The 12616-nt window shown below is 43.3% G+C and overlaps 1 protein-coding gene across 6 annotated transcripts in view; it reads left to right on the top strand.

Moving 5' to 3' along the window:
* Nucleotides 1–12616, top strand: part of SORBS1 (sorbin and SH3 domain containing 1) — a 255471-nt gene that overhangs the window by 153287 nt on the left and 89568 nt on the right. For 2 of the 6 annotated variants that reach the window (XM_049790812.1, XM_049790811.1), the window contains exons 6-7: nt 1195–1224; nt 1346–1458. In XM_049790812.1, the coding sequence (XP_049646769.1) occupies nt 1195–1224; nt 1346–1458 (143 nt within the window). Of the gene's footprint in view, nt 1–1194; nt 1225–1345; nt 1459–10089; nt 10453–12616 lie in introns of all 6 variants that reach the window. The other 4 variants (XM_049790807.1, XM_049790808.1, XM_049790809.1 and 1 more) reach the window with 3 other exon arrangements.

The following is a 12616-nucleotide window of genomic DNA, read 5'->3' as shown; positions in this document are numbered from 1 at the left end:
CTTTAGCCAGACTTGGTGCTAAGCATGATATCAAAAACTATTTGTTGGTTTAAAATTATATCATTTCTTTTTATGAAGCCATAAATAGTTTAATTATTTTACTTTTCAGTAGTTATTAAGATATATTTGAATATAGCATGTATACTGTGAATAGTTGGTTGATTTGATAGATTACTGCAAAATGGTAACTGTCACAAGATTGAGCAGTACTGAGTAGTGAGTGTTCTATTATTAATTATTATTATTGATGTTTGGAATATAAAAGACTCAGGAGTTTACAGCACCTCCTACAGTATTAGTAACTATAATAACTACTATCAATGCACTGTACATTAGATTCCCAGACAACTAATCTTCTAACTGTACCAATTTACCTCTTCTACTTATAAAGCCGGCACATCATTATTCCCTTTTTTCAGGTGGGAAAACTGAAGCTCATAACTTGTCTAGAGTCACAGGACTCATAGGTGGATTTGGGATTTGAATTGGGTTTCAACTAACTTCAAGTGAGCTGTAATCACTGTGCACTAGATGGGTCAGGTTGGGAAAGGCTTGGGGGTCTCTGAGATTATGATAGGAATGGTCTTCATTGATGATGGGAAGGATAGTTTAGTTTACTAAAGGGAGTCTTGCAGTGTGATGGAAACTCAGAAAGGGTTTGCAAGATTTTGGAATATTTGTGCAGCTTATTTAATGGAAAGAAGAAAAAGCAGGCAGGGAGAGAAAAAAAAATATCCTTATCACAGCAGATGCTTCTGGGCTTAAATCATGTACTCCTCCTAGCCCAGCACCAAAGCCACATGAAAAGTGCTTATCTAATTGTCCCAGCCTGCTAATGAGGACTTCCTATGAGCCCACAGACGCTTGAAGGAGGGAAATGAGCACTTGGGAGTCAGGACTGGGCAGCAGAGTTCTTTTGCCTTTCTGTCTGTAAAATAAGAATGCCAAGGAACAATTGTTTCTTCATTACTATGAATGTGGGCCTTGTGTTTTCAAAGGTCAGTCCTTGTGAACACATCATGGTTTTGAGTGGGTTCCTATGGTAATGAGGCCATCGTGACTGAGGGCATTTTGTGTCAGGCCACGGGGCACTGGATTATTGCCTTTCTCAGCAGTGCATGCTCATTTCTGGCAAATGTAACCATTTCTATTTCTTCTTCTTTCTTTTGTTTTCATCCTTCTTTGGCACCGTAGAAGTTCTGGAATCTGAGAATTCCTCAGCAGGTATGACTTCACTTGGATTCTTTCTCTCCCTCCTTCCCACCAGGGACCCTTCACTTAGAAGAGAACCAAGGAGGGGTTCTTTGTGAGTGAGGGGTTTCTGTTTTCCCCTCCCATCTCTCAGATGAGTTGAGGTTTGCTTCCAATGCCGATGCCAATGGAAATGCCCAGCCATCTTCACTCGCTGCCAAGGGCTACAGAAGTGTGCATCCCAACCTGCCTTCGGACAAGTCCCAGGTAGGCCTATGTCTGGGGGCAGGGACGGGATAGTGGAAAAGTACCTGCCTTCAAGTCTTGTCATCTTGAAACGTCCAGTTCACTCTGCTTAATGAGGTTCTGAGTTACTCACTGATTAGACTCAGCTCAGGAAATGCTCTGCAAAGACCAGAGTTGGGGAGAAGTTGGGGTCAAAGGCAGCAGAGACCTGGGATGAGGTTAGCCTGTACTAGCATGTTGGAAATAAAGGTCCAACATTTTCCTGGTTTGAAGCATGGAAAGGTACTGTAAGAAAGAATCCATTCATTTTGTGGGGGAAAGGACTGAGCCCATTTGTTTAAAATTCTTCAGAATAGACTGTTGAGGAGAAGCTTGTACACTGTATTCTATGCTTTGTCTACGAATCTCATGATAAGGGTTCCAGCATCACTGTCCCAGGTGGTTGAGATCTGGTTCCCCCGGGCAAGACCCTATTCCTATAGATTGAGGCAGGAAGGTAAAAGTCAGAAGGTAATGACAGAATGGTGCCCTAGACAATGGTGCCCTTTTCCTGGTTGTTTACCTTATAACTTGACCTCAGTTTTTTCCCCAGGTAGTTTCCTGATATTTCTTCCTTACCCTCTCAGTTGGCTCTTTGCCTTTAAAAAAATTATTTTTATTTAAAGGACTGTGATTTACAAAGTTATTTATAGTTAAGTTTTAGACATACCGTGTTTCATCAAAAATCCCACCACCAGTGTCAGCTTCCCTGCACCAATGTTCCCAGAGTCCATCCCATGCTGACACTACCCCATCCCCGCCATCAGAACAGGCATCTTTTTAAGTTTGGTTTTTTAAACTTGGGTCTCATGATTTCTTATTGACTCCATGGGTTGGGTAGTTAGTTATGTCCTTAACACCAACTTCACCCTTGTTCCCCATTATTTCATCTCTATCTTCCTCCTCTTCCATTCAATTCATTTCCTTCTTTTCACTATACTTTGAGGCCAAGAGTGTTTTAGACAACCCCCATTTAAGTAATTGCATTCCTTCATGCAGTTATTCTAAATAAGACATATAAGTGATGTCATTCTGTATTTTCCTTTTTCTTCTGGCTTGCTCCATTTAACATGATATCTTCTAGTTCCATTCATATTGTAGTGAATTGAATGAGTGCATCATTCCTTACAGCTATGTAGTATTCCATTGTATATATTACCATATCCACTCATCTGTTTTTGGACATCTAGGTTAAATGGTGTGAATATGTCCATTTGAATTAATGTTTTTCTTTCCAGGGAATAGATAACTAAAAATGAAATTGCTGGGTCATATGGTAGCTCAATTATGAGTTTACTGAGAATCTGTTTTCCATAGTTTATTGAAAATCTGTTTTCCATAGTGGTGGGACAAGACAGCATTCCCCACAGTAGTGGATGAGAGCTCCTTTTTCACCACATCCTTTGCCAGCACAGATTGTTCCCAGAAACTTTGTTATGTGCCATTCTCACTGGTGTAAGGTGATAATCTCATTGCTGTCTTGATTTGGATTTCTCTAATAATAAGATATGAGGAGCATTCTTTCATGTGTCTGTTGGACATCTGTTTGTTTTCCTCAGAGAGGTGTCTGTTAATTTCCTCTCCCCATTTTTGATAAGGTTTTTAGATTTTGGGGGGTTAACCTTTGTGATTTCTTTATATGTCCTAGATATCAACATTTTATCTGATGTGTTGAGTGCAAATATTTTTTCCCAGTTACCTGTCCTATAGGTGTTAGCCTATATTTCTTTTGCCGTATAGAAACATTTTTTTTTTTTCTTTTTTTTTTTTTTTTTGGCTTTTGGGCCACACCCTGTGACGCTCAGGGGTTACTCCTGGCTATGCGCTCAGAAGTTGCTCCTGGCTTCTTGGGGGACCATATGGGACGCCGGGGGATCGAACCAAGGTCCGTCCTAGGCTAGCACAGGCAAGGCAGGCACCTTACCTCCAGCGCCACCGCCCGGCCCCTAGAAACATTTTTTATGTAGTCCCACCCTTTAATATTCTTAAGGAAAGGCAAAAAAGCCCATTTTAACTTTGATGATATATATTTTAAATTTCTTATTAGGTTAAACTATTGCAGATTTCAAGATTTTAGCATCACACCTTCTTATGTTTATAATATTTTACTAACCACTGAAATTCTAGTCCTATTCCTTTACCAAAAAGTTTCCTCAATGCCTCTTCTTTCACTTCAGTGATCATCATAGTCACTGAATCTAAGAGTTTTGGTTTTTGCCAGCTTGTTTACTTTGGTTTTTCACATTCCACATCTGATTAAAATCATACAGTGGTTGGCTTATACTTCATCACTGGTTTCTATTACTGGTTACTATTTTGTCTCCAAAGTATTACTTCATACCTTTTTTTACTTCATACTTTTAAATGGTTGAACAGTATTTCATTGAATGTAGATATGAATATATTATTTTATATGTGCCACCTGTTCTTTATCCAGTCACTGGTTGATGAGCAGTTAGTTGATTTCACATTTTGCTATTGTGATTAATGCTTCTATTAAAACAGAGGTGAAAATCTCCATTTGAATTGTTTTAATGTCCTTTGAATATATATATGCCTAAGCATGGTATTGATAGGTATGGAATTTCCTGCCTTTGTTTTGTTTTTGGTTTGGGGCTACAACCAGCAGCACTCAGCAGTTACTCCTGACTCAGTGCTCAGAAATCACTCCTCATATGGGGGACCATATGAGATGCCAGGGATTGAATCCAGGCCAGCTGTATCCACGGTAAATGCCCTACCCACTGTGATAACTTTGCTCCCTTTCTGCTTTACTTTTGTTTTGTTTTGTTTTGGTTTTTGGTTTTTTTGGGCCACACCCATTTGATGCTCAGGAGTTACTCCTGGCTAAGCACTCAGAAATTGCCCCTGGCTTGGGGGGACCATATGGGAAGCCGGGGGATCGAACCACGGTCCTTCCTTGGCTAGCGCTTACAAGGCAGATACCTTACCTCTAGCGCCACCTCGCCGGCCCCCTTTCTGCTTTACTTTTATTTTACTCTTTTATTTGAGCCTCCCAAGCAGTGCTCAAGAGTTCTGGACATCCCTCCTGGTGATTCTTAGCTCATGGATATGTCACTATTTTGCTTCTGGGCATTACCTGGGCCACACCTGGTGCTGCATGGGGGCCTCTAGGGCTATACCTGGTGATTCTTGGGGATCATGTGGTGCTGAGGATTTAACTAGGGTTGACCACATGCAAGGCCTGAGCCTGACCCCTCTACTATCTCTCAGCTTCTGTTTGAAGAGAAAGACTTCCCTATATGTGAAGGCTTGAGGGCCATACCCAAAGTTTTTGATTCATTGGGTTTGGGGCCCAATGTGAAGGCCTAAAGGTGCTACCCCAACAGTGCTTGGGAGCCTCCCAAGCTGTACCTGGTGGTACTCAGGGGATCTAGGACTAGCAATGTTCAGGAGATTGTTTGGTCCTGGGGATTGAATTGGAGTCAGTCACATGCTAGACATGTACCCTAACCTTGGTACATCTTCCCATCCCTCTTGTTTTATTTTTTAAAATAATCTCTGTACTATTTCAATAGAAGCTTCACAATATTTTTCCCACCAGTATTTTTTTCTCCATATCATTAGAGGTGGATTTTTATAGAGAAATCAGCTCCATAAAACAGGATAGTTCCTTTTTTTTTTTTAAAAGGATGCTGTGCTGATCAAAAATTCTGCAAAAATGGTATCCTTCTGTGTCCCTTCTTGTACTTATCTTCTGTTCAGATGACACCAGAACTCAGAAAGAGCCAGGATTTGGCTTCTTTTTAGTCTCTACTCTTTTCCCAATGAATCACTGACTTCTGGTCCTGAGGACTTAAAATTGCTCTAACTCCTGAAGTGAAACCACTAAGTCTTTCCATCTTCCATGACCCGCCACATGCACTCAAGGCCACTGGTTGAAACTAGGAGCTGCACATAGGGGTTGGCCTCCCAACACCCACATTAGCCATAGGGACTTGGCAGTCAGTGTCCAGTCAGTAACTTGCCATAGTTTTACCATTTTTCAGGCTTTCCTTAGTGAATAAATGTCCTGACTATGGCAGACACCATTTTTCTTCTCCTCAGTTATTTCAAGAGTGGATCCAGCTGACTCTGCGCTGCTTAAGAAATAGTGCTGATTACCAAAGGACAGCTTTGTAATTCCTTTTGGCTTACAGCAGCTCTTCTAAAGAAAGAATTCTAAAAGCATGCGAAGTGAATAAAAAATCTTTTTCAAACGGATATTTGCCACAACATCTTTGGCCTTTAGTGATATTCACATCACTGTGTTGAATGCAAGAAGTTTATACAAGTGAACTTTATAATAAGAAAAAAAAAAACAACCTTATTTTTAGTAATACTATAAATAACATATTTTATAGGGATTTTCTTTTTTTCCTCAGGCACCTTAAAAAGAACTCAATAAACTGCTCTAGTGATTTTATTCTATATATTTGGTGGTAAAAATTGACCATTTAGATCCTGAATACTGAGACCAAGCATTACCTCTTGGATTTATTTTCTGAATGCAAAGATGACTCTTGTCTATTGAGCCACTGCTAGAGCTATAAGTATACTTTGGTTTAGACAAAATAAGAGAGGCTCACTTGATTTTTACATGGAAAAAAGGTCTCAGATCTCTACAGACTTAACATTTCAAAAAAATCTGGATTGGGTGTCCAATAGCTTCATGGGCCATAGGGGAGCCCCATTTTCTGCTTTTCCTCCTGTTAACCTGGATCTGCTTCTCTGATTTTACCTTTAGTATAAGGAACTGAAGTTTCCCTCTCTCACACAACATATCCATTGAGGATCCAGTGGAGGTGTGGATTGACTGGTAGCTTCTGCAACTGTATAAATAAGGAACACATCATAGTCTCTAAACCCATCTCTAAATTCATTTTTTTCCCAGTGCTGAACTACTTCAAAAGATAAATGGAAATTCATTACTGGCCAGTGGGTAGGAATGCAAACTGGCTGGAGTGCCTGCTGGTCACAATAAAACAAAAAAGTAATTCCTTCTGAATAAAGTGTCTGCATACCCACCCTTGCATTTAGAGCTAAAGCAAACCCTGGACAGAAAGGCCTTTGGCTCTGAGTTTTTTGTCAACACTCTGGGGAAGCGTCTCCTCCGCAGGTCAGAGCCCCAGGAAGGCTGGAGCCTGATGTGATGCAGCTCTCACACTGTATATGGCCATAACCAAATTAAATTAAAAACTCACTGAAATGGATTTCTATCTTTGGACAAGAAGGAATCACTCAGTCACACATGGCAGCTCAAAGTAAAAGCAAATCTGAGCCTGACTCGAGATTCTTTTACTTAGCTCCCAGATGTGCCCTGCAGTCCCTCAGGTGCATGCTAGTTCAAGTGGTGTGTTTCTAGAGATGGTATCCTTCAGTCTAAACAGATCCCAGCTTCTGCATGCCTGAATCCGCCTGCCAATCTTTGCTCCTGATAACTGTTAAAGAGGCCTGTCCATTTTATTTCTTTGGCTAGTATGTCGGAAGATCCACTGGTACCATTGTGGGCATCCTGGGAAAAGAGGGGTGTCAAGTTCATCCAGGGCACCTCTTTTTTTGCCTCAGATTTTTTTGTAACTATAAAAACTGAGGTTAAGGGAACAGTTTAGTTTACTGCTCTGTGTTGAGACTTTAATCCAAATTCACAAAACTTCTATTACTTACATGCTAACATCACAACCTCTGACCAAAAAATTTAATATTAGAAAATAAAGCCCATAATAGAGCCACACCAGTTTTTTTGTTTTTGTTTTTGTTGTTTTTTTTTGTCACAGAGAGAGACCAGATTCTAATGTCTCATCTGTCTAGAGGGTTTTGATTTTCTTTGTATGGGTTCCAAAGGTAATAGACAATCTGTGTCTTAGTCGGGCTCCAAGAGACAACCACAGCAAATAGCTTCGGTAACAGCATTTATTTTTCCAATTTTGTAGAAAGGGTGTAAGATCAGATGCCAACCTTTCAATTCCCCTTTATGATTCTCTTTCTAGCTTAATGACAGCTTCTCTCTTCCATTCGATGGGAGGGAGAACTCAGCTTTCTCTTCCTTGTCTTGAAAGCACATTTATCCTATCCTGGGAATCCCCAACCCTCCTGCCCTTATTTAATCCTCATAACTGCCCAAAGGTCCTCCAAATGTCATCACTCAGGATAAGTGGTTTGACAATGGCAGATTTGGATATATAGGCATTGTGTCCATAACACTAAGAATACATGCTTTCCTTATTTTATGGACTAATTTATTTTGAGTAAAGACTGGCAGATTGCTCTCACTGCAGTAAGAATTAGCCTGGTTCTCCCATTTACTGATCCTGTACCCCCAAGGCCACAATGAGGAACCCAGGACTTTGTTGAGGAAAGGGGAAGGAAATATAAGCTTCAGCTTTCTAGCTCTAAACCCTAAAACCAGAACTTTGGGTTAAGCCAGGAACCTGAGGCTGATCACTCCCACCTCTTAAAAAAACACCGTCTTCTCCCCAGGATTCACTGTGCCTCATGATGGAATGGAGGAACAAGAATAGGGCAGTGCTGACATTTGAGAATTAGGCATAGTCCAATCCAGTAGGCCAAGTCAAGTGCTTCATTGCCTGGTTCCTTTGTTCTGTGATGTGTCAAAACTGCAAGACCGCATGCTTTTAATCTCATGCTTGTCTTCTTTGTAATAATTAGTTCCATCAGACTGTTTCCTCTGAAGAAAGCACACATGTGGGTTCAAAGTCCTTAGCTCCTTCTTCTTGGGGAGCTTTAATTTGTTTTGCTTATGGAGTAGAGCGCTAAATCTCCGTGATTCAATGAAAGCATCTGTCTCATGAACACAACAAGGAGGATTCTTCTTTTCTAAGGGAAAAGAATAAGCACTTGAGGGTTTCATTGAAACTTGTAAAGCCAAGGCTTAAAGAAGAAACTGTTTATAAAAGGGGACTGAAAAGATAAAGGTCTTAGAGGCTTGTCCCATGGCATTTAGCCCATTGGCACCCTTATTTAGTCGGAAAAGACTCTTCAAGGGTTGGTGTCAAATTGACTGAGCATGTGGCGTCTCTTCTGCCCACCCCAAACCCCACCTCCCTTTCCAGGTAAGTATTGCCCAGTCTTCAATCTTGGGCTTTCCCCAGAAGAAAACTGTAAGGGGACTAAGCTGAGGATGATTTACTTATTTAAGATCCTGTCAAGAATTGTTTTTTTTTTTCTTCAAAACACATTCTGTTGTGCCTTCTAATGGTCAATAATTTCCATTTCTCCTCCTCTTCCCCCCTCTCTCCTTCTGTTTGGATATGGTGCTTTGAAAAATCATATCCTAGGCTCTCTCCCCACCACGCCCTCCTTACCCTAAAGAGGATTGCTTTGCATGGCAGCCCCTCACCAGCCACAGCACCTACAAGGACTCCCTCTACCGGAGCTCTCCTAAGCCCTACATCCCAGTCAGCATCCCTAGCCATTCCAGCCCCTCCAAGTCACAGTTCATGTCTGATCCTCTGGCAGCCAGCTCAGCTCCTGCTCCTGGGTTGTGTCCTGGGCCCTCGCTTCCAGGTTCCACATGCCCCCGTGCTTCAGCCCAAGCTCAGCACCCCTTTGTGGCGGCCAGAGCAGTTTATAGAGAGAATGTGAGCTCTAACCCACGTGATGAGGTGGCTGGGAATAAAAAGGTCAGCAGCTTATATGTACCTTGTTTATCCAATAACATTTGCCGGGTGGCCTCGGAGAACTTGGGCAGCGCACGTGACCTAGGCAAAGGCACACCCTTGGAAGCCACAGGCATTTGGGCACTGACTCCCAGCACTGACTTCCACATAGCTGGCACAAGGAAACCCCCCTCTGTTCCTCTTTCCGGCCTTCCTGAGCTGTGCTCTGATGCCCCAAGAGATGCCTCTGGCCATGGCACTGGGCCTGCCTTCCCAGATGCAGCAAGACCACCTGTGCTAGGCCCCAAGTTTACCTCTGAGCTCGAAAACCAGAAGAGAAATGAACCTTCCCCTTGGCAGCCGTGTTTTCCAGCCAAGGCAAGGAACTAGAAATGTTTGTGTGTCTTCTATCTACACCGTCTCTCTCCAAACCCCTGCCAGCAGCTCCTTTGTTTTCTGGGCTGTCTTGCCCTCCCTTTTCCTGTTAATGATGCTCCAGCTTGATCCCCAACTTCTCTCTAAACATCCATGCACCAGTCCCTCTGCCACTCTCCCCTCTTCTCTGTAAATGTAAATGTCTGCCAGCACTGGTGTCCATAGACTAATAAGGCACACAGAGTGTTTGTTCCTAACAAGGTGTTGGAGAAAGTATATTTATTCCCGAGCTTTGTAGTCCTTGAAAGCAGTTGGGGAGGTGGGGGAGATTGATCACAGCCTGCCTGCCTAGTTTGCTATAGTTTCTTTCTCTCTCATAAAGTGTTAAAAGAATTCAAAAATAGATGGATGGAACGAACACTTGGATGGGCTTTCTTCTGTGTCAGAGCATGTCCGGAGGCCAGCTGGCTGGCCCCCAGGGCCCATGTCCTCTGTGGAAAGGGCACCGATTAAATATTTCTCAGCGAACATCACTGCATGTCCACTCTCCGCTCCGTACATGTGGAATGCCTCCTTCCCCTGCCGTCCCCTTGACGTAACCACCCCTTATTTCCTGCAGGACGCCTCTTCCTCCAGCCCAGCCCAGCCCGGGGTCATAGTTGTCCCTCTCTACCTGGTCAGTACTGACCGAGGGCACGAAAGCTCTGCCAGACCTCCAGCATCTCTGGGGCCACTGGGCCCCCCCATCCCGGCGACTTCCCCTGCCGGCTCACCTCTGACCTTCCCGACTCTAGATGATTTCATTCCCCCTCATCTGCAGAGGCGATCCCAGCACCACCTGCGGGCCGGCACCCCTGGCCCTGTCCCCCCCGTTAGTCCGCCTCCACCATCCTTCTCTCCACCGCCTCCGCTGGTCCCAGCGGCCCCCGAGTGCTTCCACAGAGCCTGGGAGCCTGACCGCACAGGAGCCGTCTCCAGTACCGTAAGCTTGCTGCAGTCCCCCTACCCTGTCCCCTTTATCCTGCCTCCCTGATTGTATCCCTAGCAGTGAAACCCCTCTTACCCAAGTACTAAGTGCTGCAGGAAGCATTGGCTGTGCTGTGTTGTGTATGACTGAGGCTGTCCTGCTTTCCCCTGGACTGCATGCCACCTGGGTGGGGTCCTTGGGTAGGCCTGGTGTGGGAGATGGGCCATGCCCCTCACCAGCCCCTCACGTCCCCTCCCCTCCTTCTCTGTTCTCTTTGGAATACTCACCTTCCAGAAAGATATTGGTTCTTTCTGAAGAGAAATGCCTGCTCAAGCCTGTCTCTCAGCCAGGGGTCTTCTCCATAGGCCAGGCAGTTAGAGCAGAGGCTGTTTAAAGAACAGAAAAGCTGGCTGCAGCCCAATGTGAACTCTCAGCCTCTCCACCTGGGGCTTGGGAGATTCCAGGGGAGGGAAGAACAGCAAAGAACATCTGAGGCCGAAACTGTTTTTTGTTTGTTTTGTTTTGTTTGTTTTTTAAATACCCAGGGGTAGGGAAGGAGTTGGGGGGGGGGGGGCTTGAGTATAACAGAGGAAATTGGTTTAAAAGTTGGATTTAAGAAACAAAGTTAGAAATGTTTTCTCAAATGGCAAATTTGGGGGGATGCATTGTGATTTCCAAGGCCATTTGTGGCCAAATAGTATTCCTGGAGTCACAGGAAACTAAGGAGTTCCTGATGCCTCAGGTGCTGTCCTCTGAAGAACCAGCAATTATGTTGGACAGTACAGGCTTTCTATGTGTGGCTCCTTAAATAAGCACACATCAAGCTCCTCAAAGGTCTTTGGGGTGCATTCACAGCCATGTATGTCAGAGCTCATGGTGTTGGGGCATGCTATAGAAGGAATATCTCAGAAGTGTTAGCCAAGCCACTGAGGAAGTACTTAGTAGATGGGAGTCAGAGGCCCTGGGAAAACAACTTTAGAGTAAAAAAAAAGAAGAAAATCCATCATGTTAATTGATCTTTCTGCAGTTAAGATTCTTTATTTAGTCCATTTTTATGATGTTCCCAAAATAAGACTTGTTACCTAGAGCACAATTTATAAACCGCTGAAGGCCCATACGATGCATTCAGTTATCACATTAGATGAATATATCTTAAAGAGCTGTTTGCTTCTTTTTGGTTCTTTGGCACACCAGAGCACTCTGAAAGCTAATTAGGGCAAATCTAATTGTTTTCTATTTTGCAAATGAAAAATTAAAAAAGTGGTTTTTTTCCTCCACAAGTTGAGACTGTGCCTCTCAAGTTTTGGGAAAAGGTCTCATTTATTCACCTCACTGCCACTCAGAACTAGCAACTACAGTTTCAGGCCATGTTCAGAAGAATTGGGCTTAACTATGTCAATTTCCAGATGATCCTCCTTGTGTTAGGTGCTGTCTGAGGTTCCAACATGCACATCTTTCAATAGGCACATATTCTCATGCTGCTCAAAAACACCTTTGCTGGTAGCTCCTGTTATTTATGGGATATGTACTGAGCACCTACAGGATGTGGAGAAAGGAGGAAGGGCAGACCTAGCCTTCATCTGCAAATGATATCCATTGATATCCGTTGGCGCCTACTGATTACTTTGAGCCATACTATTTTGTCTGAAGAGTGCCTATCAGGGGCTGGAGTGATAGCACAGTGGTTGGGCGTTTGCCTTCCACACAGTTGACCTGGACAGACCCAGGTTCAATTCCTGGCATCCCATATGGTCACCTGAGCCTGCCAGGCGTGATTTCTGAGCGCAGAGCCAAGGAGGTTACCTCTGAGCCACCCTCCCCCCAAAAGAGTGCTTATCAAAGTTCTACTCCTCAAATCTTTTAGAAAATGACATTCTGTAGTTAGGCATTGTACATAGGAGAGTAGAAAGGGTTTTTTGATTTTCTACGTGTCTTAGGGGAAACTGACTAAATATCTCGAGTCTGATATCTGTTTATTTTAAAAGGCCAGCATTATTTCCACTGTGCAGCATATAATATTAGTGATTTCATTAGTATTTACATTAAGTCAGAATTTTGCAAGTCTTTACTTCAGAGATCTTTACCATTCAGTTTTGGGGGGACATAGGACTTTGGATATAGGACAGGCTAATAGCCAAATCTCAGAAGCAAGTGCTAAGGGAATTTGGTTAGAGGTGCT

This window comes from Suncus etruscus, chromosome 17, assembly GCF_024139225.1.
Source record: "Suncus etruscus isolate mSunEtr1 chromosome 17, mSunEtr1.pri.cur, whole genome shotgun sequence".
NCBI lineage: Eukaryota > Metazoa > Chordata > Mammalia > Eulipotyphla > Soricidae > Suncus > Suncus etruscus.
Note: the sequence above shows the minus strand (reverse complement) of the source record. Positions and strands in the feature narration are given on the sequence as shown.